This window comes from Megalobrama amblycephala, linkage group LG22 (genome assembly GCF_018812025.1).
Source record: "Megalobrama amblycephala isolate DHTTF-2021 linkage group LG22, ASM1881202v1, whole genome shotgun sequence".
In the NCBI taxonomy this organism is placed as follows: domain Eukaryota; kingdom Metazoa; phylum Chordata; class Actinopteri; order Cypriniformes; family Xenocyprididae; genus Megalobrama; species Megalobrama amblycephala.
The window spans coordinates 25,652,491-25,680,332 of NC_063065.1; the positions used below are offsets into that span (position 1 = coordinate 25,652,491).

At 37.7% G+C, this 27,842-nt stretch overlaps 1 protein-coding gene across 3 annotated transcripts in view; it reads left to right on the forward strand.

Annotated features, from left to right (window-relative positions):
• mppe1 (metallophosphoesterase 1) overlaps positions 1 to 27,842 on the forward strand; it is a 152,009-nt gene that overhangs the window by 13,728 nt on the left and 110,439 nt on the right. For all 3 annotated transcript variants that reach the window (XM_048175133.1, XM_048175132.1, XM_048175134.1), the window contains exons 3-5: positions 11,807 to 11,910; positions 12,388 to 12,468; positions 17,133 to 17,241. In XM_048175133.1, the coding sequence (XP_048031090.1) occupies positions 11,807 to 11,910; positions 12,388 to 12,468; positions 17,133 to 17,241 (294 nt within the window). The remainder of the gene's footprint in view (positions 1 to 11,806; positions 11,911 to 12,387; positions 12,469 to 17,132; positions 17,242 to 27,842) is intronic.

Here is a 27,842-nt window from a genome sequence, read left to right on the forward strand (position 1 = left end):
CACAGTGTAAAACATGTCATTTCCTGTTGCCCCCAGGTGGCGCTATGACTGTAATTGAATATTGCCATAGAGATGTCTTCAGGTCAGGACTCTTATAAAACATGTGAAGTTTGGGGCAGATCAGACATTGTATACCCGAGTTACAACAACTTCCTGTTTCATGGCGAAACATCAAACTTTGCCAGGCCGCCACGGACACGCCCTTTGGTGAAAACTCTAGATCTTCGCAATTTAACGTCTCAAAGGCCTTTAGATTAGACTGACCAAATATGACATTGATCTGATAAAAGCTCTAAGAGGAGTTCATTAAAGTACAACGTCTGGAAATGGCAAAAACTGCACAAATTTTGCAAAGAAAGTTCAAAATATCTCACTTCTAGTTGGTTTTCAGATTTCACTCCAAGAGACTTTTTTGTAGGTATTGGGCTGTTAGATGTGTGTACCAAATTTCATACCTGTACGTGAAACGTAGTGTCAGGGGCACTTCGTTGAAATTTTTTAGGTGGCGCTATCGAGCCATTTTGCCACACTTAATTCTGAAACCCATATCAGACGTAAATATTCACCACTTCTGACGCATCTGCAAAGTTTCATGAGTTTTCGAGTATGTTTCGGCCCTCAAAAAAGCGATTCACCTTACATGGCGAAACATCAGACTTTGTCAGTCCACCACGGACACGCCCTTCAACGAAAACTCTAGATCTTCGCAATTTAACGTCTCAAAGGCCTTTAGATTAGACTGACCAAATATGACATTGATCTGATTAAAGCTCTAGGAGGAGTTCGTCAAAGTACAACATGTGGAAATGGCAAAAACTGCCAAAATTTTGTAGAGAAAATTCAAAATATCTCACTTCCTGTTAGGTTTACAAACTTTGCACCCAGGGGCTTTTTTGTAGGTATTGGGCTGTTACATCTGTCTACCGAATTTCATAACTGTACGTGAAACGTAGCACGAAGGGCGCTTAATTTAAATTTTGTAGGTGGCGCTATCGAGCCGTTTTGCCACACCTAATTCTGAAACCCATATCAGATGTAAATTTTCACCACTTCTGACGCGTGTGCAAAGTTTCATGAGTTTTTGAGAACGTTTAGGCCCTCAAAAATGCGATTCATTTTGGAGAAGAAGAATAATTGGCTGAGCAATTCCAATAGGGTCCTCACACCATCGGTGCTCGGGCCCTAATTAAAGCTGCAAGCAGCGTTGAGAGGGCCCTCGCACCCAGGCTCACCGCCACCCGTTGGCCTCAGGAAAACGGTGAACAGTGGGCGTCATGCATTTAAGTGAGTGAATACAGGAGAATTATACCAAAGTCATTTCGAAATGCCACGCTTCCTGCGGCCAACAGGTGGCGCTTTTACCGTAACTGAATTTTGCCATGTTGATGTCTTCAGGCCAGGACTATCACTGAACACGTGAAGTTTGAAGCAGATCGGACATTGTATGCCTGAGTTACAACAACTTCCTGTTTCTTTCGTGGCGTTAATCGCATACATTAGCACTCAGCCAAGTGTTGCATGATTTAACGTGTTTCTAGCATGTCTGGTACTCCGTGGCATGATGAAATGTGAATCTGGTAGTGAATTACAGTATACAGCATGCCACTTCCTGTTGCCAGCAGGTGGCGCTATGACTAACTGAATATTATCATATAGACGTCTTTAGGCTAGGACTCTTATCACACATGTGAAGTTTGGAGCAGATCGGACATTGTATGCCTGAGTTACAACAACTTCCTGTTTCTTTCGTGGCGTTAATCGCATAAATTAGCACTCAGCCAAGTGTTGCATGATTTAATCTGTGTCTAGCATGTTTGGTACTTCGTGGCATATTGAAATGTGAATCTGGGAGTGAATTAAATCGTGAAGCATGCCATTTCCTGTTGTCAGCAGGTGGCGCTATGACTAACTAAATATTGTCATATAGACTTCTTTAGGCCAGGACTCTTATCACACATGTGAAGTTTGGAGCAGATCGGACATAGTATGCCTGAGTTACAACAGTTTCCTCTTTCATGGCGAAACATCAGACTTTGTCAGGCCGCCACGGACACGCCCTTCACCGAAAACTCATGATCTTTGATATTTATCATCGCTAACGTCTTAAGATTAGACTGACAACATATGATGTTGATCTGGTTAAATCTCTATGAGGAGTTAATCACAGTGTAAAACATGTCATTTCCTGTTGCCTGCAGGTGGCGCTATGACTGTAACTGAATATTGTTATGAAGATGTCTTCAGGTCAGGACTCTAATAAAGCATGTGAAGTTTGGGGCAGATCCGACATTGTTTGTCTGAGTTACAACAACTTCCTTTTTCATGGCGAAAACATCAAACTTTGTCAGGCCGCCCTTCAGTGAAAACTCTAGATCTTCGCAATTTAACGTCACAAAGGCCTTTTAGATTAGATTGACTAAAAATTACATTGATCTGATTAAATCTCTAGGAGGAGTTCGTTAAAGTACAACGTCTGGAAAATGCAAAAAACGGTGAATTAATTCAAAATATCTGACTTCCTGTTTGGTTTCGGATTTCGCTCCAAGAGAATTTTTTGTAGGTACTGGGCTGATAAATGTGTCTACTGAATTTCAAACCCCTAGTGTTATGTAGCGAGCGGGCTGTACGTTAGATGGCGCTATCGAGCCATTTTGCCACGCCCAATTCCGAAACCCATAACAGACGTAAATTTTCACCACTTCTGACGCGTGTGCAAAGTTTCATGAGTTTTCGAGCACGTTTAGGCCCTCTAAAAAGCTATTTACTTTGGAGAAGAATAATAATAATAATAATAATAATAATTAAAGCTGCAAGCAGCGTTGAGAGGGCCCTCGCACCCGGGCTCACCGCCACCCGTTGGCCTCAGGAAAACAGTGAACAGTGGGCGTCATGCATTTAAGTGAGTGAATACAGGAGAATTATGCCAAAGTCATTTCGAAATGCCACACTTCCTGCGGCCAACAGGTGGCGCTTTTACCGTAACTGAATTTGCCATGTTGATGTCTTCAGGCCAGGACTATCATTGAACACGTGAAGTTTGAAGCAGATCGGACATTGTATGCCTGAGTTACAACAACTTCCTGTTTCTTTCGTGGCGTTAATCGCATACATTAGCACTCAGCCAAGTGTTGCATGATTTAACGTGTTTCTAGCATGTCTGGTACTTCGTGGCATGATGAAATGTGAATCTGGTAGTGAATTACAGTATAAAGCATGCCACTTCCTGTTGCCAGCAGGTGGCGCTATGACTAACTGAATATTATCATATAGACGTCTTTAGGCTAGGACTCTTATCACACATGTGAAGTTTGGAGCAGATCGGACATAGTATGCCTGAGTTACAACAGTTTCCTCTTTCATGGCGAAACATCAGACTTTGTCAGGCCGCCACGGACACGCCCTTCACCGAAAACTCATGATCTTTGATATTTATCATCGCTAACGTCTTAAGATTAGACTGACAACATATGATGTTGATCTGGTTAAATCTCCATGAGGAGTTAATCACAGTGTAAAACATGTCATTTCCTGTTGCCTGCAGGTGGCGCTATGACTGTAACTGAATATTGTTATGAAGATGTCTTCAGGTCAGGACTCTAATAAAGCATGTGAAGTTTGGGGAAGTTACAACAACTTCCTTTTTCATAGTGAAAACATCAAACTTTGTCAGGCTGCCACGGACACGCCCTTCAGTGAAAACTCTAGATCTTCGCAATTTAACATCACAAAGGCCTTTAGATTAGACTGACCAAAAATGACATTGATCTGATTAAATCTCTAGGAGGAGTTCGTTAAAGTACAACGTCTGGAATATGCAAAAAAAGGTGAATTAATTCAAAATATCTGACTTCCTGTTTGGTTTCGGATTTCGCTCCAAGAGAATTTTTTGTAGGTACTGGGCTGATAAATGTGTGTACCGAATTTCAAACCCCTAGTGTTATGTAGCGAGCGGGGCTGTACGTTAGATGGCGCTATCGAGCCATTTTGCCACGCCCAATTCCGAAACCCATAACAGACGTAAATTTTCACCACTTCTGACGCGTGTGCAAAGTTTCCTGAGTTTTCGAGCACGTTTAGGCCCTCTAAAATGCGATTTACTTTGGAGAATAATAATAATAATAATAATAATAATAATAATTAAAGCTGCAAGCAGCGTTGAGAGGGCCCTCGCACCCGGGCTCACCGCCACCCGTTGGCCTCAGGAAAACAGTGAACAGTGGGCGTCATGCATTTAAGTGAGTGAATACAGGAGAGTTATGCCAAAGTCATTTCGAAACGCCACACTTCCTGCGGCCAAAAGGTGGCGCATTGACCTTGACTGAATTTTGCCATGTTGATGTCTTCAGGCCAGGACTTTTATCGAACATGTGAAGTTTGGAGCAGATCAGACGTTGTATGCCTGAGTTACAACAACTTCCTGTTTCTTTCGTGGCGTTAATCGCATACATTAGCACTCAGCCAAGTGTTGCATGATTTAACGTGTTTCTAGCATGTCTGGTACTTCGTGGCATGATGAAATGTGAATCTGGTAGTGAATTACAGTATAAAGCATGCCACTTCCTGTTGCCAGCAGGTGGCGCTATGACTAACTGAATATTATCATATAGACGTCTTTAGGCTAGGACTCTTATCACACATGTGAAGTTTGGAGCAGATCGGACGTAGTATGCCTGAGTTACAACAGTTTCCTCTTTTATGGCGAAACATCAGACTTTGTCAGGCCGCCACGGACACGCCCTTCACCGAAAACTCAAGATCTTTGATATTTATCATCGCTAAGGTCTTAAGATTAGACTGACAACATATGATGTTGATCTGGTTAAATCTCCATGAGGAGTTAATCACAGTGTAAAACATGTCATTTCCTGTTGCCTGCAGGTGGCGCTATGACAGTAACTGAATATTGTCATGAAGATGTCTTCAGGCCAGGACTCTAATAAAGCATGTGCAGTTTGGGGCAGATCCGACATTGTATACCCGAGTTACAACAACTTCCTGTTTCATAGCGAAACATCAAAATTTGTCAGGCCGCCACGGACACGCCCTTTGGTGAAAACTCTAGATCTTCGCAATTTAACATCGCAAAGGCCTTTAGATTAGACTGACCAAATATGACATTGATCTGATAAAAGCTCTAGGAGGAGTTCGTTAAAGTACAACGTCTGGAAAATGCAAAAAACGGTGAATCAACTCAAAATATCTGACTTCCTGTTCGGTTTTGGATTTCGCTCCAAGAGACTTTTTTGTAGGTACTGGACTGATAAATGTGTGTACCGAATTTCAAAATTCAATGTGAAATGTAGCGAGAGGGGCACTACGTTAGGTGGCGCTATCGAGCCATTTTGCCCCGCCCAATTCTGAAACCCATAACAGACGTAAATTTTCACCACTTCTGACGCGTGTGCAAAGTTTCATGAGTTTTAGAGCATGTTTAGGCCCTCAAAAATGCGATTTATTTTGGAGAATAATAATAATAATAATAATAATAATAATAATAAACGGAGCAATTCCAATAGGGTCCTCACACCATCGGTGCTCGGGCCCTAATAAACGGAGCAATTCCAATAGGGTCCTCACACCATCGGTGCTCGGGCCCTAATAATAATAATAATAATAATAATAATAATAATAATAATAATAATAATAATAATAATAATAAACGGAGCAATTCCAATAGGGTCCTCACACCATCGGTGCTCGGGCCCTAATAATAATAATAATAATAATAATAATAATAATAATAATAATAATAATAATAATAATAATAATAAACGGAGCAATTCCAATAGGGTCCTCACACCATCGGTGCTCGGGCCCTAATAATAATAATAATAATAATAAAAATAATAATAATAAACGGAGCAATTCCAATAGGGTCCTCACACCATCGGTGCTCGGGCCCTAATAACAATAGGCCTAGCTATTACATTCACATAAAATATTGCTAGCAATAGGCTACTAATAAATAATATTGTTATATTGTTTTAATATCAACTAGGCCTACTTTAGACTACACTACTATACTAATAGCCTAAAATAATATGTATTATTACTAATATTTGTACTAAGGCCCACTTTTTTTTGCTACAACTAATTAAAGAACGCATTCACAATGGCATCTCTGACAGCAAATCCAGCCTGCTGGAAATCTTGTTGCAGATGATTTGCTTCATGAACCTCTTCTGCTTCTTGTCCCTCTTCTTCGAGTTCATCCTCCTCTTCGAAGGCAGAATACATCTTTGACATGTTGAAAAGAACCACACAGGCCACAATAATTTTGCAAGCTCTTGACGGCTCAATGCGCAGCTCGCTATGGAGACAGTGAAATCTGCGCTTAAGCTGTCCGATCGTCCTTTCAACTATAGACCTCGTGTGTGTCAAAGCGTTGTTGTATCTTTCCTACAGGTGTAAAACAATGCATCATTAGTATCAGCAAGTCACACTGTAATAAAATATAATAAAAAAAACTAAAATAAAATACAATGCAACACATTGTTCAAATATTACTTTAATGTTAATTAAGCAATAATAAACTTTTTTTTTAATGTTATACAGGATTCAAATAATTTTTTCCAAGTCAGTTTAATGTCATTTAAGTTGAATGACTTAGGCTATACATCGATCTAAGTTGACTGTTAAGATTATTACATGCCTGTGCAGCGTTACGGGGATTCATGAAGGGCGTCATGAGCCATGGTCGGCAGGGGTAACCACTGTCCCCGAGCAGGAGGCCACTGTGGATTCCAGCCTCAAAGTCTCTCCCGATCTTGCTCTCTGCCAAAATCCTGGAGTCATCTGGAATCCTGGCCACGATGCAACGACATTTCTAATTATGGACAGATGGTCACACACTAACTGGACATTAATTGAATGATAGTTTTTTCTGTTCACATATTGATCTTCGTGTGTGCGGGGCGCCTGAATTCTGATATGTGTGCCGTCTATTACACCACTTATACGAGGAAACCCCGCTTTCCGAAAAAAAGAGGTCTGAATGGCACCCTGTTCTTGACGAGATGGAAATGTTACGGTTTGACTTAAAAGATGGCAAAGGCCCCCTGCAACCCGGTGTATAACCCTACTGACAGACGATTTATGAATGTGGAAAACATCTCCCACTACAGACTGGAAACTCCCAGTTGCAAAAAAGCGAAGTGCTATAAGCAGCTGTAACACGGATGGTAGCGAGTGGTTGCGCTGAGTGACACGGTCAAGGTCGTCTTCCAGCTTGTTTGCGATCTCATAGATTGCGCGACGATCAAATCTATATTCTCGTAACAGTTTTTCGTCGTTAAGATGGTCCAGCGGGTTCTCCCTATCACGAAATATTCGCCTCGGCACATCAATATCTTCAGCAAGATCCATAAACTCAGCCATGTCATCTAATTTATGTTCGTGAAACTCTTAAGGTAAAGTTTGCCCAACCTTAGTGTATACTTAAGAAAATGACAGTTAAGGGGCTTTATGCAACACTTAACGGTTTTTAAGGGATTACTTAAGTGAAAAATGGACACATAAGGGAAATTCTAAGTGTTTATGACGTTTCACTTAACACTCTGAGGTCTAAAAACGCGCCGGCGCGTTTTGCAGGTTTTTTTTCACATTGCAGCAAAACAGACTTAAAATACTCCGTCATTTTTTGTCATAGAAACATAAGTAATACATCAATTGAAACTATAGAATATCTCCTTTTATTTGTATACACTCAGAGTAAAAACAAAATGTTGTGCTTTTTGTAAAATAAAGAAAACTAACATGATGCGTGATCTCTCATCTCCCTCTGAACGAAGTCCAATCTGATAGTTCTCAGAAAATGAAGTGTAACTTAGTGAATACTAATCACAAAAAATTCATACTTATGTCTAACAAAACGTTGAAATGTCAGGTTTTAAATCGTGCAAGTCAAATCGAAAACAAACATTCTGTGTTTATGTAATCTGTATGAAAAGAGAGCCATGTCAGAAGTCCGTGATTCAGCTCATTACCCACTAATGCGGCCACACCCACGGAGCCAGCGCTATTCACAGGCAAATTCAGAGACAACACATGCATTCATCATCTCAATCGTGTATTTATTGCCTTGAAAATTGTTTATCTGGATGAAAAAGCCATGGTTAGCGATCTCTGGAAGACATTCAGTAAATTCCTGTTTGTTTTCTTCTATTGATAAGTTTTAAGTGAGTTTTTGTTTCTTTAGCGCCCTCCGGCTGTAGTATGAATTGGTAAACACCATTCATGGAATATCGTCTTCTTCTTAGGTGAATTTGTGGACTAAAATGCACAGAGCGCCCTCCGGCTGCAGTATGAATTGCAAACACCAGCGCTCATAGAGATAACAATGAATATTAAATAAAAAATAACTCCTCTGTATAGAAAATTGACATAAACATATGAGAATCCTATATTTCTCCAAATGTGCATGCTTTTAAACTAAAAGCCTATATTCAGACTCTTTGCATCACAGAAATACATTATATTTTAAAGTATAATATAAAACCATTATTTTATATTGTAATAAAATTTTTCTGTATGTTTCATATACCATGATGAGCTTGAGACATCACAGAAGTTTTTTTTCACAGCCTACCTGACTGAAATGCCTCATTAATATGCAAGTCTTTTCAGGTCATTACTATTCAATTCTTTTGTCTTCACAGGTGAGAATGAGCCATTATTCATGGAGATTCACGCCTCCTCGCATACCGTGTTTCTTGGCAAAAAGTGTCTTACAAAAACTAAATCAGTATATTGTTATAAATGAAAGAGTAGTCAGCATAATTTTTACATAATTTTGAAGCAAAAACTCTAGTCTACAACCTTCAATACCCAAAAGTCTTGTGAACACAGATTTAATATACTTTTATTGGCCTTATATCAGTGACTTAAGTTTTTTGTTTTTTCAGTAACCACGCATAAACGTTATTCCTTCAAAAACACAAACATGTACACACATGTTCCTCACATATTATGGTAGCCTAGTTTGTGCTGAATACAGTGTAATGACACTTGTGTCATTAATATGTTTATGAACAACTGAAAAAAGCACAAATGTCAAGGCATGTCAAAACTTCTCCAGGCCCCAAATCAGCCTCAGACTCCAGAGGGTTAAAGAAACCCTTAAGTGACGGTTAAGGGTTATTTTTTGCAACACCCTTAAGTTTAAGGGAAACTTAAGGGCGAACTTAAGGGAAAATTACACTTAAGGTGCTTTATGCAACCGGGCACTGGCCTAAAGACATCTACATGGCAATATTCAGTTACAGTCATAGCGTCACCTGTGGGCGACAGGAAATGACGTGTTTTACACTGTGATTAACTCCTCATAGATATTTTACCAGATCAACATCATATTTGGTCAGTCTAATCTTAAGGCCTTAGTGATGTTAAATTGCGAAGATCTTGAGTTTTCGCTGAAGGGCGTGTCCGTGGCGGCCTGACAAATCTGATGTTTCGCCATGAAACAGGAAGCTGTTGTAAGTCAGGCATACAGTGTCCGATCTGCCCCAAACTTCACAGGTGTGATAAGAGTCCTGGCCTAAAGACATCTATATGCCAATATTCAGTTAGTCATAGCACCACCTGCTGGCAACAGGAAATGGCATGCTTTGCACTGTAATTTACTCCCAGAAACTAATTTGTATATGCCAAGAAGTACCAAACATACTAGAAACATGTTAACCCTCTGGATTCTGAGGCTGATTTGGGGCCTGGAGAAGTTTTGACATGCCCTGACATTTGTGCTTTTTTCAGTTGTTCATAAACATATTAATGACACAAGTGTCATTACACTGTATTCAGCACAAACTAGGCTACCATAATATGTGAGGAACATGTATGTACATGTTTGTGTTTTTGAAGGAATAACGTTTATGCGTGGTTATTGAAAAAACAAAAAACTTAAGTCACTGAAATAAGGCCAAAAAAAGTATATTAAATCTGTGTTCACAAGACCTCTGGGTATTGGAGGTTGTAAACTAGAGTTTTTGCTTCAGAATTATGTAAAAATTATGCTGCCTACTCCTTCATATAAAACAATATATTGATTTAGTTTTTGTAAGACACTTTTTGTCAAGAAACGGTGTGCATGGAGGCGTGAATCATCATGAATAATGGGTGATTCTCACCTGAGAAAACAAAATAATTACATAATAATGACCTGAAATGACTTGCATATTAATGAGGCCTTTCAGTCAGGTAGGCTGTGAAAAAACCCTCTCTAATCATGTCTCAGCTCATCATAAACAGCAATACTGTGAAATATTATTACAATTGTTGTCCTATTTTTTTTTACTGAACATAGAACATAGAAAACTGTACCGAAACAGTGACACTAAAACCGTGATACAAACCGAACCGTGAGAAATCTGAACCACCCCACCCCTAATTAATAAATAAATGAATGAATGAATGAATGAATGTATGCATGTATGTATGTATGTATGTATGTATGTGTGTGTGTGTGTATATATATATATATATATATATATATATATATATATATATATATATATATATATATATATATATATATATATATATATATATATATAATATAAAATACACGTGTATGATGTGTGTATGATAGGAGCCGTTTTGTATATTATTGCAACCAGGTAATATGCGTTTGCGTAACAAAGGCATAGCTAGCAAGCAAAATGTAGGCTGTAGTAATGGCAGTAATGTCGGTAATGACAGTAACTCGCGATTGAGCTGGTGAGCCACTAATGCTAATCCTGAAAAAAATCCTGAACACAGAATTGGTGAAAAATGGTCTAGCTCCACAATTCAGTACTACATTTGTACGTTCACAGTCTTTGTAATGTGTTTCAGCAATACATTTGTAACATTTATAATGTGTTTAGAAACAATTCTCAGAATTGACTTTACAGGGACTCTAAGAGAATGAGTTACAAATCCATGGGAAGGTACAGTTGATACATCTGTGTACAGTTTTTAAACCGAGTACTATAGAAGCTTGTTTCCACCACTGAATAAAAAAAGGTAATGGTGACTTTTTATCTCACAATTTTGATTTTTTTGCCCCCACAATTGTGAGTTATTAATATAAAAGTGTTAGTTCATTTTTTCAAAAATGAAAATTCTGTCATTAATTACTCACCTTCATGTCGTTCCCCACCCGTAAGACCTTTGTTCATCTTTGGAACACAAATTAAGATATTTTTGATGAAATCCAAGATGTATCTGACTCATCCATAGACAGCAATTTAACCACCACTTTCAAGGTCCAGAAAGGTACTAAAGACATTGATAAAACAACCACATTGAAAGTGGTGGTCTTACGGGTCTTACAAAGGTCTTGCGGGTGCAGAATGACATGAAGGTGAGTAATTAATGACATAATTTTTAACCCTTTAATGTACCACATCTTTGTGAAATGTGTCTTTGCTTATTGTTCTCAGTTTTTTTATACATTGTTTAATCTCACAGGACTAATGGATTATCTTTTTTGACCACTGATTAATCCTTAAAGTATCAAGTCAGTTAGAAATTTACAGTCAAACACAAAAGATAAACTTCACATGTATAACTTTTTATATGGGTTTTAAATAATGCATATGGCAGTAATCCGATCCCTTTTCTGAGCTTTGAGATACTAAATTTCAGAAGGTAAAATATATAAAAATTTATGAAAAAAATAAAATAAAAAAAATCACATAAAAAGACAACCAGCTACCAATTTGTAGGTTCATATTTTAAACAGAGAAATGTCATAAATCAGAATAGTTTCAAATTAAAATTTGCCACTGCCATCAGCTATTATAACTGTGCTTTACTCTCCACTCAGGACTGGGAAGATGATGTCAGACGTTTTAAACGGATCTTCCGTCATTCTAGTGACACAAAGCTTGTGGTTCTTATAGGGAATCATGACATCGGCTTCCATAACGAGTGAGTTTAAGGGTTACAGTTGACCTGTACAGCCAATGTGTGGTTCATGTGTGGTTTGCACACACGCATATTGTCCATTAGAGCTTCCGAGTCAGAATAATACGTTTTCACTGTATCATATTTCAGTAAGGATTCCAGTATATAAAAAATATTTGCAGTATCAAAAAATATTTTAATACTTTTTTTTAATTTATTTTTTATTTTTTTATTACAAATCATGTAGTCCTAATTTAAAATGTTAACTTGACTTGAATGTTGCCATTTTTGAAAAATGTTTATTTATTTTGACTCAAGAATATTGATTTGCAAATGTAACATTTATTGTAGCATGCCGTCAACATCTCAGATTAGTATTTAGCAGTAAGACTGACAGGTGTAGAAGGTCATTTTATATTTAAGACATTTTCAGAAGGTGTGTACAGGAGCCTGATTTGACTAAGGTGTGGTTCCATTATTGTCTTTCTCCTCCTTTGGCAGAATGACTAAACAGAAGTTGGAGCGGTTTGAGCAAGTATTTAATGTGACATCAGCAAGGATCCTCACCATTAGAGGAGTCAAGTAAGTTTCTTAAAGGGTCATGAAACATTTTTGAGATGTGAACAGATAGGTACAGATTGCACATCATTGAAAACACTAAAAGTACACATGAAGTTTATCCATAAGTGGAAATAAGTTGCATTTTGTCGAACAATTTTGTACTTCCGGTTTGAAAAGCAAAGTCGGAGCAATGTCACGGATTCTGATGTCAATGCGTAAATACAAGGGGTGCGACAATACAGGTATCTTACGGGACAAGATAAGACACGAGCCATGAGATTGACTTCACGAGAATGAGACATGAAATTTTTACACAGTATATTTAAGAAATTCTCAATGACGAAATACATGACTGGAAAAATAGTCTGCAGGTGCATTTGAAATATTTTAAATTAATCATCTTGTAATGAATGTCTTTTCAGTTCTACTTTGAATATAAATTATCATATGCAGTAAAAGACAACAGTAATCAAGCACTGTAAAAGGTTTGCCACAAACTGGGTTCTCTGCTGTATGAGTTCATATGAGTCTCTTCAGACCTTAGAACTGTACATGATTTATGAGCTTCTACAACTTTTGACCTCCTAACTGAACTCACAAATTGATCATAGCAATAAAAACAGTATAAAATGAATAACAGTTTTCTCTTGGTCTTATTAAATTCAAACAATAAGTGCAACCATAATCAGAGTACTCTCTTGATATTCAAAGTGCAATTTAGAGACCACATTTTTCTTCAAGTATGATACTGAGCTAAGAGATGGTTATAACTACACAGCCCAGCCTAAGATAGCTTTCATATTGATAGATATCTGCATGCATCAGGGAGGCACTTTCAAAATGCAGAGTGTTGAAATCATTGAATGCACACTTGCGTTTTACTTTTGCTTTCAATTTCGCAATTGCGCATAGGCATTGGCATATTCTATCCTAATTTCACCCTCACACTCCATCATGGCAATATCACAAGATAGCTTTTCACCTCAACAAGAAATCTCATCACATTTAATCATGCAAGGTCTGCCAGGGCTCCAGTCGGGGCTGGACGAACGAGCTGACTTCATCAGTTTCTGAACACTTTTCTGCATTTATTCATGACAAAGAGCTCATTCAGTCCAGTCTCTGCACTGTTGTTTGCTGTTTCCCCATGATACGACCAGAGCTGAAGTTTGGGCGTTGGCGGCTGGCTTGTTGTGGCCTGAGAACACACATGGAATTATGATTGTTGCAAACATTGTGTCTGTTCACCTCTGTCAGTGCCTGTTCAGCTGTGTTATTGCCCTTCAGACACTGTAACACTGGCTAAAATAAAACAACCAGAGTCACACAAAATATGAGGGGGGGTTATCCATCAACTGTATTTCAAAGTGTTTAACCCCATTACAATATAAAAAACATTCATTGGAAAAAATACATCATTGAACATAACCCCATATAGACATAAGACCACACTACCTTACAACACACTTCTTATAGGGGTAGAGAATACAAAAAGATCACAGATGTACATTGATGATGAAACACACTGAGGTTAATGTCCATATTAAGAATCCAGTCCTTATTCCAGAACAAGCATCAAGGAACATCACAAGAATAAATCAGTCCAAATGAGTATTCAGGATGAAATAGTCTTTACTCTTTTCAATACTACTCATGGTTGATGATTGGTACAGCCCATGCACCCACAAAAGAAAACCCTTTGTATACAAACAAAATTAAATGATAATCAGACCAAACATGAAACATTCCATATACATATATACACAACCCAACCAACAAAACCAAAAAAATCACTTACATTGAACTGAAAGAACAATGTTCTTAAGAATAGGGCCCATACAACGGCTTGAACAGAGATGAGCTCCCAGCCCTGCTACAGCACATGGCTACAATCTTACTCACTCTCCTATAAATGGATGAGCTAGCATGGTTACCCTCCTAAACTCCCCCTAGTGAGTTGTGCCTAACTGTTAGCCGTCATTTTTCGACATGGTAAGTATCACATTGATCAGGATGGTCTACAATTGCAACTACATAGTTTACTTTGTTGAGCTGCTTTTTAATCTTTGCTGGACCTTTCCACTTAGCAGCTAACTTGACCATAAATGCATTGTCAGCACGAGATTGAGATTGTAACCACACTAAATCCCCTGGTTGAAAGAACTCATGTCTCCTTCGATGGTTGTAGTACTTCTATTGACGTGTTTGAGCCCGTACATTTTCTCTAACTCTTTCCAGGAGAGCTTGTGTGCATTCAATGACATCATAAGCTTCTTTGTCCGGTTTGGGAGGTTGTTGTGCCAGATGCTCCAAAGGACCCTTGAGCTTATGTCTGATTGGAATCTCAGCTGGAGTGTAGACTGTGCTTTCCTGCCATGAAAAGTTAATTGAAAAACAGAACTTGGAGATCCATCTGTCCCAGTGCCTATGATTCTTCTTGACAAATGTGGTGATCATGGTCTTGAGAGTTTTGTTGATTCTTTCGGTGAAGTTAGTCTGTGGATGATGTGACATGGTAAGTTCCTGGGTCACTCCCCATCTTTTACAGGTGATGTTTATCAGTTGGGAAGTAAATTGAGAACCACGGTCAGAAACCAAGTAAGCAGATGTTCCCCAGCAAGTAAAGATTTCTCTTATGAGGATCTCAGCTATTAGAGGGGCTTTTGCTGTTCTTATTGAGAGTAGTTCAACCCACTTACTGCAGTAGTCCACAATGACCAACAGATAATCATACTGTTTAAAGGGGTGGTTCATTGCGATTTCACTTTTTTAACTTTAGTTAGTGTGTAATGTTGCTGCTTGAGCATAAACAGTATCTGCAAAGTTACAGCACTGAAAGTTCAATGCAAACAGAGATATTGTGTTTTAAGGTTATGGCAGTTTAATTGCCTACAAAAATGACCAGTTTGGACTACAACAAGCTTCTGCTTTGACCTTTGAGTTCTGCTTGACCTTCTTCATCTGGGTCTGATTTGGGCTCAATTTGATACAGCAATATAGACGCCATTATTTACATTTCCCCTGAAGCACACGTAACAACTAATGGTAAAGGCCGTGGTGTTTCCGGACGCTTCAGTGAATCACAATACACTGGTCCAGCTAACTAATCGGAGCCCATTGCATATTTTGTAGGGAGTGGCTTCATCAAACCAGGAAGTCAAATGAGCCGTTTAAATGACAGTGGAAACAGCTGTGTAGAATAAAGGTAAAATATATGAAAAATACGTTTTTTTTAAAAAAAAAAACGAAGCATTAACACTGAACCACCCCTGAATGTCCCCATTGAGTCAATACCAAGCATGTAACCAGGCTCTTCAACTAGAGTGGATTGCAAATGACCTGTCAGCTTGGTTATATGAGGCTTGTACTGCTGACATATTTGGCATATCTTGACATATTCAAGTTAAGGGGGGTTGTCCTTTGGCCAACAAATGAATAATGCAATTTATATTTCAGGCAGCCTTACAGGTCAGAAGTCAGATTGGGATCGGAACATTCAAAACATTTAATCCAGTTCCATCTGGTTGAAGAGTGGATTCATCACAATCTCTGCAGACACTGCAGGGATGTGTTGGACTTCGTGTTTAGGCACAGGCCCTACAGCTTATCTGGATATGGCCCGGATCTGGCTGACAACAGTTTTAGACCATCGGATGTGTATCATTATATTGAGCTACTGCCCTGATGAATTGTGGCACATGAACACTCATACAGACAGTAGCTGCACATCATGTGAAGATTGTGTACACAGAGAGGAGCTCAGAAACCCGTTGTCAATGCTGTCCTGTGATTTATCTCTAAAGTAGCTTAGAAAATTATTTTTCTAAAATTTCTAAATTTGTTTATTTTTCTACTTTTGAAGTAACTGCTTACAACCCACAGCTTCACAATTAATAGAGAGATGGTATGACTAATTCATACATGCAAACGCTCTCATTAATGCATTCAAATAAATGTACTGGTACTGTGCTAACTTATCTGTATCCGATTTTTGTATTCGAAATCTGTAAGAAATGTTACGAACCATAGATGAAATAACTGCTGAAAGTCCGCTATTATGTCAGAGCACTGATTACACTGTATTCAGCACAAACTCTGCTAAAATATGTGAGCAGTATGTATGTAAAAGTTTGTAGTTTGAGAAAATTATGTTTATGCGTGGTTTGTGAAAAATATATATATATTTTAAGTCACTGAAATAAGGCCATAAAACCCATGATGAATATTTGTTCACAAGACTTGAAAAATGTTTGTTGTAGGCTAGAATTTTTACTTCAAAACAATTTTTTTAAAGGCTTTTTAATTGATTGCACAAAAAACACAAAAAAATGCACATTATTGAGCACATTGATCTAAACACAGAGACTTAAAACAGTCACACACCTTTGTGCCATTCCTGAAACAGTTCCTGTTCAACATACCTGTCATTTCCAAGGTGTTTTTTTTTCATTTTGCCATGTTCATGTGGATGCTTGCTGATGTTGGTATAGCGCGCTCAGAGAAAAACAGTTTGAAGAGACTTGAGAAAGTTAGCAGGATGAGTCATCAGTAGTATCTGGTTCATGACAATTATATCTAAACTATGCATTGTGTTCTGTTAAATTCCTCTACCAAGATTTGTAATCTTGCTTAAAAACAAATTTGAACAAAAATAGCAAGTTTGTCTCTGTATTCTTTATTTTCAGTTTCTTGCTGGTGAATAGTGTCGCACTACATGGTGATCACTGCCCCATCTGCCAACGTGTGGAGGAAGAGTTACACAAACTCTCATATGCGCTTAACTGCTCTTTCCAGGTAATAAAAATTATAGATATAATAGTTTCATCAGTAACTGTAATTATTGATTTTATCTTCCTTACTATAACCAGTTTTTTTTTTTTCTTTTTTTTTTTTTTTCTCGACGGGTTGACGAAAAATATGCATTTCTTGAAAATGGCTAAAGACTCAGCTGGGGCCAGTTGCATAAACATTAGTCTTGCGTAGCCAGACCTTCAGACTGATGGCCGAAGGTCTGGAGTCTATCACAGATTTCATTGGCCAAGGACCTCCCAAGAAGATGTTTGACTGACATGTAACACAACCAATCACAGTTAGTTTTGTTCTACGTCAGGTTTAGGGGCGTGAAAATGAAAGTCGATGTCCCTACAAACTGACTGGCGTGCATCTAATAAATTATTAATTCAAGAACATTGTGCAAGTTTACTGCATTAATGGAGCAGTGAACTTCACATACTTTGAAAATCCAGTGTTTATTTGATCCTGGTTGTCACAGTTGTAAACATGACTGCGCTCTTCTTCTATGAGGAGGTTTGGCGTCACGGCATTTGTTTCCAGGCAAACCATTAAAGAACGCAACACACACGTTTGCCAGACATCCTGTAGAATTCAACCAACCAGATGACTACTTCGAAACTCCGGAAGTGTTTCCAGATAAGTGTGCCATATGCATCAGACGTTCAGCCAACGATCCGTGGCCATGACATCTGAGTCTAACACTTCATAAACATAGCCATTATGTTAAGATTGTGTCTTAAGAACTAGTATGACCAACTAGCAGTTAGTTCAGTCATAATTCAGTTCAGTAATCAGTCATAATTTCCAGTATCAAATTAGATCAATTTATGTTTTTATGTAACTGACTTAAAAAAATTATGAACAGTCTTAAAGAAAAAAAATTGGATGACTGACTTGCAAAACTAGCCTTAGCAGTTTATGCAACCGGCCCCTGGTTGAGTTAACCCTCTTTGTGTCTGAGGCTGAATTGGGGTCCTGGAGTAGTTTTGACATGCCCTAATATTTGTATTTTTTTCAGTTGCTTATAAACGTATTAAGGACAAAAGTCTCATTACACTATATTCTGCACAAACTAGGCTACAATAATATGTGAGCAACAAGTATGTACATGTTTGTATTTTTGAGAAAATTACGTATTTGCATGTTTAAAAAAAAAAAAAAAAAAAAAAAAAAAGTCACTGAAATAGCATTTTTTCACAAGACTTTTGAGAACTGTATATTTTAGTCTTAAGTTTTTGCTTCAAAATGAAGTAAAATCATCCTGCCTACTCGGTCACATAAAACAATGTATTGATTTTAAATTTCTAAGACACTTTTTGTTTAGTAGGCGTGAGTCTTCATGAATAATGCTGTGAACCACACCTGAGGAGATTAAGACCCTGCCCCTAATGAGGCACATAATGAGCCATTCAGTCAGGTAGCTATGTGACTGTGAACTAAGAAAGAATGCAATGACAAAAGAAATATAATTTTTTGTTTGTAGTTTATTTAGAATATAGTTAACTATATAAATGAAAGTCAAAGACACATTTTGAGTACACAGTTATACCTGGAAATAAATCCTGTTCAAATATATATGTGATCATCACATACCTGGCAGTTGGTGTTTCTATGCACTGGAGGAAATAAATAAATAAATAAATCCTGCTTCTAGTCAGTGATCTCAGTATTGTATGCATGCAGTCCAATGTGGGTGAATATCTGGTCACTATGATTCTCAAATCTGTGAGGAAAAAGCAAAACAAAAACTTCTGTGAGCTTGCTGACAGAGTTTTTGAAAGAAGTCTCATGCTCATCAAGCCTGCATTTATTTGATTAAATATTCAAATTATTTTTAATATTCAAGATTAATTATTCGTCAAACTTGAAGGCTCTTGCACTATCTGTTTGCTAAATTTTGTTTTTAGTCCACTGACATACTGTAATGGTCAAACCATTCCACATACGGTTTTAGTGCAGGCTGTATCACATGACAAAGCATCACTGGAAAACAGTGTGATGTTACACTGCTCTATGTCTTCTGTTAGTTTGGCATGTTCACCTCTATGAGGGCAGTCCTTTGCCCAGTAATACGTACTCTGACAGTGCCCAGTGATACGTACTCTACATTTAGATTGCCTGCCATATTTATTGTCTTTGGGGGACGTGACTTGTTCTCTCTTTTTATTTATTTATTTTTTTTATACTGGAATCACTGAAATAGGCAGAATCATCATTGTGACTTCCAAACGTGGTTTTCACGTAAAATTAGTTTCAGAGCAGATTTCATGTTTGAGAAAGCAGTTAGCGCAGACTGTCTGTCCATAACATTAAGGCCCGCTGTGTCTAGCAGTTTAAAAGACAATACAGCATCTGGAAGTATCATACTGAAATGACGTAGATTGTTAAGTTTACTTTCAAACTCAATGATATAAATCAGCCATCGGGATTCCGTGCTCTCTCATGGTTCGATCAAACTCCATGTATGTATCATATTTGCAATCTTTTTCTTCTTTCAGAAACACAGAGTCCAACATGCTTAGAATAGTTTTCAGACTGTTGTTCTTGTTTAAATCATTCATGGATATTTCCAGAGAGGCATCCCTCCCTCTCCCTGTTAGCAATAAGGCAACAGCCAAATATTACTATAACTGCTCTGTCCACATGAACACTTACATCGCCCCTGTGAGGACATTCAAGTCAGGCCTTTTTTTATATAGCACTTTTTACAATGCAGATTGTGTCAAAGTAGCTTCACTGTGATAGAGGGAACATAATTTTAGCTGTACAGCAGCTATAGAAGAAAATAGTGTCATTGTCCAGTTTTAGTTCAGTATTGATTCATTTCCATTGTAAAAATCATTAGTTATTAATTTAGTTAATTTATCTATACAGCAGCTCAGGAGAAAACTGATGTCATTGTCTAGCTCAGTTCAGTGGGTTTCAATACATTTGTTGAATATCAAGTGTCTCTAACTAAGCAAGCCAGAGGCAACAGTGGCAACGAACCCAAACTCCATCACGTGACAAAAATGGAGGAAAAAACCTTTGGAGAAACCAGCCTCAGTCAGGGGGCCAGTCCTCTGGCCAACAATGAACAGTGCATGATTATGATTCAGGCAGCATTACAGGTCAGAAGTCAGACTGGGATCGGAACAGTCAAAATTTTTAATCCAGTTCTATCAGTTTAAAGATCGGATTCATCACGCCAGTATGGTTTTGTGGGGGATCTGTGCCACTGGCTATCGTGTCGATGATGCCTTGACAGGGAATGGTCTAGTTGATACAATCTAGCTGACATTTCAGGGATTTGTTGTGCTTGTGTTTAGGTGCAGGTCCTCCTCCTGATCTTAACAGAGCAACCATCAAGTGTTACAGTATTCTAGGTAATTATGTGCAGAGATTTTTGGTCCAATTATTAGAATCTGTTTTTTCTGAATTTAGTAGTTGGAAATTACTATTCATCCAATTGTTTATATCAGCTATGCATTCCATTAATTTTGTGAGTTGGTAAGTTTCATCAGGGTGTGAAGAAATATAGAGCTGAGTATCATCAGTGTAACAGTGAAAACTAACGTTGTGCTTACTAATGATATCTCCCAAGGGTAGAGTGAAAAGCAACGGTCCTAGTACTGAACCTTGCGGTACTCCACACTGAACTTGTGATTTGGTATGACAATCTCTTCATTTACTGCTGCAAACTGATAACGGTCAGATAAAGATGATTTGAACCATGCCAATGCAATTCCAGTAATACCAACATCAGTCTATTCAAAAGAATGTTGTGGTCGATAGTGTCAAATTCAGCACTGAAATCCAGTAACACTACTAGAGAGATAACAACCACTATCTGATGATAAGAGCAAATCGTTTGTAACTCTAATGTGAGCAGTCTCAGTACTATGGTATGGTCTAAATCCTGACTGGAAATCCTCCCAGATACTATTTCTTTCTAAAAAGGAACATGGTTGTGACGATATTGCCTTTTCTAGTATTTTAGACAGAAAAGGTAGATTCGAGATCGGCCTGTAATTGATTAATTCTCTAGGATCAAGTTGTGTTTTTTTTTTTATTAAGAGGTTTAATAATAGACAGTTTAAAAAATTTCGGTATATCTCCTAATGACAATGATGAATTAATGATATTAAGAAGAGGATCTATGACCTTTGGAAGCATCTCTTTCAATAGCTCAGTCTGTATAGGGTCCAGCATACATGTTGTTGATTTTGATGATTTAATAAGTTTAGACAGTTCTTCCTATTCTCTAGCAATGAATGAATGAAAATTTTCCTCCGGGACTGTCTGACACAATGCTGTAGTAGACAGTTGCATGGTTATAATTTTCTCTCTAATATTAATCAATTTGCAAGTAAAGAAGTTCATAAAGTCATTGCTGCTATGCTGTTTGGAAACATCAGGGGCCGTATTCACAAAACATCTTAAGGCTAAAAGTAGCTCCTAACTTGCCGAGGAGAAACTCTTAAAAATAATGGGTGTGTCAGTCCTAATTTTAGGACTAATTTGCTGAACCTTTTCTTCATAAATGCAATATATATTTTGATTTATAGATTTGAATCTATGATAAAATGGCCCAAAAAAACTTATATAAATAAATAAATAATGTCCGATTATCCGTGGCAGTTGTTTTCACAATTTCAGATTTACAAATGATTGAATAGAGTAAAAAAATATATAATAGGCGTATATGGCGTGCTGCAGGGGGATCTAGGGCACCGAGCTTGGAAGTAAGCCCAAATCCAGATTTCTCCCTGTATCCCCAGGACCCTGGCCGAGAGTGAGGAGCGGGGTGGCAGAGGGATGCAGAAAACTGTCAGGGTAACTATAGGCGAGTCTGCTGTCCTCGTCTGTGTGTATATATATATATATATATATATATATATATATATATATATATATATATATATATATATATATATATATATATATGTGTATATATATATATGTATATATGTGTGTATATATATGTATATGTGTGTACATATACATATATATATGTGTATATAATATACACACATATATATATATATATATATATATATATATATATATATATATATATATATATATATATATATATATATATATATATATATACCTCCTCTGGAGCTGATTAGATAGACCGTTTGAATGTGCTCTTCCCAAACTTTGTTTATAAAACATAATTTTTCGCTTGAATTCTGCAATCTCTCAAGATGCTTTTTTATTTTAAACCTTTTTATTTTAAAATCTTTATTTGAATATGGCAATATTTGTATTCTAAAAGTTTTAATTTGATATGGAAACATGATACCTCAATCTACAATATTTCTATGATTAAATCGCTGACAGAGACTCCTTCCCCATCAGCCAATCATTGTGGTCATAGTCCATAACAACGAGGTCAACCCTGCCCTTTCTCTTAGCTTAAGACTTCTCTCTATTCCTTAGTAAAAGTTGGTCTCAGCAGCTTTGTGAATAGGTTTTAAGAGAAAACTCTTAAAGGTGCCCTAGAATTATAAATTGAATTTACCTTGGCATAGTTAAATAACAAGAGTTCAGTACATGGAAATGACATACAGTGAGTCTCAAACACCGTTGTTTCCTCCTTATATAAATCTCATTTGTTTAAAAGACCTCTGAAGAACAGGCAAATCTCAACATAACACCGACTGTTACGTAACAGTTGGGATCATTAATATGTACTCCCCAATATTTGCATATGCCAGCTCATGTTCAAGGCATTACACAAGGGCAGGACGTCTGGATGTGCACTAGGGCTGCACGATATATCGCATGAGATTGTCACGCGCATTTTGTCAGTAAAGCCGGTACCCTGATTACCGCTAAATCGCCATCACCTGCTTTCAAACAGAGCGGCATTTAATAGAAAGAGCCGTAGATCACTGAAAAGCCACGCAATATCGCGTTCCTTATCGAAGGCGATTCATCTGCGATATGAACGCGATATTGCGGCTCTGTCTATTAAATGCCGCTCCATTTGAAAGCAGGTGATGGCGATTTAGCGGTAATCAGGGAACCGGCTTTACTGACGCAATGCGTGTGACAATCTCATGCGATATATCGTGCAGCCCTAATGTGCACAGCTGAATCATCAGACTAGGTAAGCAAGCAAGGACAATAGTGAAAAATGGCAGATGGAGCAATAATAACTGACATGATCCATGATATCATGATATTTTTAGTGATATTTGTAAATTGTCTAAATGTTTCGTTAGCATGTTGCTAATGTACTGTTAAATCTGGTTAAAGTTACCATCGTTTCTTACTGTATTCATGGAGACAAGACTGTCATTATTTTCATTTTTTTAAACACTTGCAGTCTGTATAATTCATAAACACAACTTCATTCTTTATAAATCTCTCCAATAGTGTGTAATGTTAGCTTTAGCCACGGAGCATACTATCAGACTCAATTCAAAATCAAATGTAAACATCCAAATAAATACTGTACTTACGCGATTAGACATGCTGCATGACGAACACTTTGTAAAGATCCATTTTGAGGGTTATATTAGCTGTATTAGCTGTGTGAACTTTGTTTATGCTGTTTAAGGCAAGCGCGAGCTCCGGGGGCGGGGAGCACGAGAAGGGGCCGCACCATGAATCGGCGCATATTTAATGATGCCCCAAAATAGGCAGTTAAAAAATTAATTAAAAAAAAATCTATGTGATATTTTGAGCTGAAACTTCAGACACATTCAGGGGACACCTTAGACTTATATTACATCTTTTAAAAAGACGTTCTACGGCACCTTTAACTAAGAACTTTTACTGCCATTTAGGAGATAAGAGAAAATGTTTTGTGAATACGGCCCCAGAAGTTTAAGTTTTATTTCTTGTTAATTTAACCACTGTATCAAATCCTTCAAAGAGATTTGAAAAAATAAGCAGATCTAGCAGTTTTTAAGGCATTTCTGTGCACAGAAATGCCTTTTTGCATTTTTTATTTTTTTTTTCCATGAAATGCAAAAAGCTTCTAGTTTTGTTTTCTTTCAGCTACGCTTCATTTTTCTGGCTGCTCTCTTAAGGGCCCGAGTGTGCTCATTGTACCACGGTGTTGGACTATTTTCCTTAATCCCCTTTAAGTGCAAAGGAGCAACTGTGTCTAATGAGCTGGAGAAAAGAGAGTCATAGTTTGAGTTCTTCTAAGCTGTCTGGTATTCTAAGTAGTGGTATGCTGAGATGAAACTGATCAGGAAGATTATTAATAAAGCAGTTTTTAGTGGTAGAAATGATAGTTTTGCCATATTTGTTACAGGGAGTTGGTTTTGCAGCCTTGTCTTAATGTATTTATACATGAGATTAGATAATGATCTGCGACGTTATCGCTCTCTTCTGCAGAATTTCTGTGCCATCAATATCGGTTTCATGTGACAATATAAGATCTGAAGTATGTGGGTCCTGACACATGTTGTCTAACTCCAATAGATTTTAGAACGTCTGTAAATGCCAATCCAAATGTGTATTTTTTTTTTTTTTTATCTACATGGATATTAAAATCACCAACAACTAGGACTTTATCCGCAGCCAGTACTAACTCCGATAGAAAATCATTAAATTCTTTGATAAAATCTGTATGGTGCCCAGGTGGCCTGTATACAGTAGCCAGCACAAATGTCAAACGGGATTTGTCACTTACACTACATAACATTACATGAAGCACCATCACTTCGAAGGAATTATATTTGAAACTGGACTTCTGAGTAATACTGAAGACATTACTATAAATTACAGCAACACCTCCCCCTTTGCCTTTCAGACGAGGCTCATGTTTATAACAGTAATCTTGAGGGGTGGACTCATTTAAAGTAATGTAATTGTCTGGTTTTAGCCAGGTTTCTGTTAAACACAGCACATCTAGTTTATAATCTGTGGTCATATAATTTACAAAAGTGCTTTTGAAGAAAGGGATCTAATATTCAGCAATTCAAGTTTTATCATTTGTTCATCTGTATTATATCTGTTTTTTTTTTGTTTTTTTTTTCAGTTTGTACAGGGTATCCGCGGGGCATTAAAAAACATAAGTCATTAAACGGATTTTGCAAAAATTAAGGCCTTAAATGGCATTAAAAAGCATTAAATTTTATACAGGCATTACATTTTTTAGATAGTTTTGAAGAAAAATAATACTACCAGTTTATATTGAATATAGCCTTCATAATTAATAACTTTGATTTGCTGTCGCAAAATATGTACATTGGTATGATACACATGTGGAACCAGTTTGGTAATTGCCTCCGGCCAGTGCAAAATTGCCGTAACGCTGTTTTGGACAGTGGCGGGCTGGGACATGGGAGAGGGAAGGCTGCATCAGTGTTGCCAACTTAGCGATTTTTCAGACCTCTTTTGCGACTTTTTTCCAAGAAAGCACACGAATAGTTAACCTGATCTAGCTTCCGAGACCCCCCCGGTACTGTCGCACGAGCGCGATATTTTGCTTGCTTTCACCTCTCTCTCTGCATCTGCTATTCAGTGAGTGGCTGAGAGGAGCAGTGCATGTTCGCTCTGTCAGAGAACAAATAAAATGGATACCATTGCTTCTAACCTGAGTGATTTCATACAACAGTTCAGTTAACAAATAGTTAATATTAAGTCACTTACATTTTAGAAGGAACATTGACTGTTTTTGTTCTATTTTAACAGCGAAAATAGTTTCAAACAAAAATCACAGCAGAACTATAGCGTAGCAACACTCACCCTGCATCCCAATGTGCATACTATCCACCCTATCCGCCCTAAATAGTATTGAATATTACTAATGTCACATACTATTTTGGATGGATAGAATGTTCATTCTATGAGTACAAGGACACATAGGACATGTTCCTTACAGTATTCCTGTCCATTTTTGGTGATTTCAAGCCAATATGTTTAGAAAATGTCTTCCTTTCTGAGCATTTCTTTGTTCTTGCTGTGCTCTAGCCAGAACCGGTTTGGCAGCCCTAGGAGACCATGGTCATTCGCACCTTGAACTCAGGCATGGAAGCCTAAGGTGAACAAAGGCGACTCGTGATGAGATTAGCCTATCATCAATGGGCCGTTGATGTCATCTTTCCTGTCTTCCACCTTTGGCAGTCCTAATTACAATAGTCGTTTACTTGTCGTTGAGGGTCCGATCACATTCTTTTGATTAATCAAAGTGGGACAAAAGAATGTCTGTTGTGAAGCTCTGGTGCCATCACGTCTGTTGTTCACTACAGTGGGGTCAAATCATTAATATCACTGACTATTATGTGTTCCCAACAAAGCAAGCCAGAGGCGACAGATCTCAAACTCCATTGTTGACAGAATAGAGAAATTATTTAGATCAATAAAAATGCACCTCAATACATCCCCCACCTCTATTAACTTGAAATGTGTCATTGTTTCAGTTCAGCAGATGATTTAAAGGATTAGTTCACTCCTGAATGAAAATTTCTTGATAATTTACTGATTGATAATTTCATGTCACCCTCAAGATTTTTATGTCTTTCTTTCTTCAGTCGAAAAGAAATTAAGGTTTTTGATGAAAACATTCCAGGATTATTCTCCTTATAGTGGACATCAATGGTCTCCAAACAGTTGAAGGTCAAAATTACAGTTTCAGTGCAGCTTCAAAGGGCTTTAAACGATACCAGATGAGGAATAAGGCAGTGTCCACCAAAGCGTTTTTAGCCAGCTGAAAACGCTAGGCACTCTGCTTAAAACGCCTATCTGTGTGTGGTTGAGAGCGCTTCAGCTGCGCAGCGTTTTTTTTTTTTTTTTTTTCTTTTCAGTTGAGACGGTTTGTTGCTATGATATGGAATATCCGCGGCACTGTTACTTATAACTGATTTTGCAGGTAATTTTTTACAGACTAAAAATGTCAACACAATGTGAAATACTTGCTATGTATGTTCGGAGACCAGCAATATAAATTTTTCATCCATTTTGTTTTGTTCTCTGTTTGTTGATGTCTTTGTACAGCAAGAATGTTGTGACAGTTGGTCGGTGTTGTATTTGTCCCACCCCTCCTCCGCTCTGATTGGACGGCTGGCTAAAAAGTGACAGTGATGAGCGCAGCGTTTTGCTCAAAGTTGAACATTTTTCAATTCGAGGCGACCAGTAAAAAACTCTGAGCTCTCAACGCTTGAGCGTGAAAAAGACGCTCAGCACCTCGTTACGCTCTTGGCGTTTAAAAAACGCAGCATTCCCATTGAAAACAATTGAAAAAAGTATGGTAGCCGCTGGAAAAAAACGCTTTGGTTGACACATGGCCTAAGGGTCTTATCTAGTGAAACGATCGGTCATTTTCTTAAAAAAAATATAATTGTATTTATATGTTTGTATGCTTTATAAACACAAATGATCGCCTTGCAAGTGCTTCCACCATTCCGCTTTCCATTTTCTTCAAAAAGCTTACGCTGTATGTCCTACGCCTTCCCTATTCTACTTGCGTTCCGTTTTTGAAGAATATGGACAGCGGAAGCACATGCAAGGCGATCATTTGTGTTTCTAAAGCATATACATTTGTATTTTTTTTTTTAGAAAATGACCGATCGTTTTGCTAGATAAGACCCTTATTCCTCGTCTGGTATCGTTTAAAGCTCTTTGAAGCTTCACTGAAACTGTAATTTTGACCT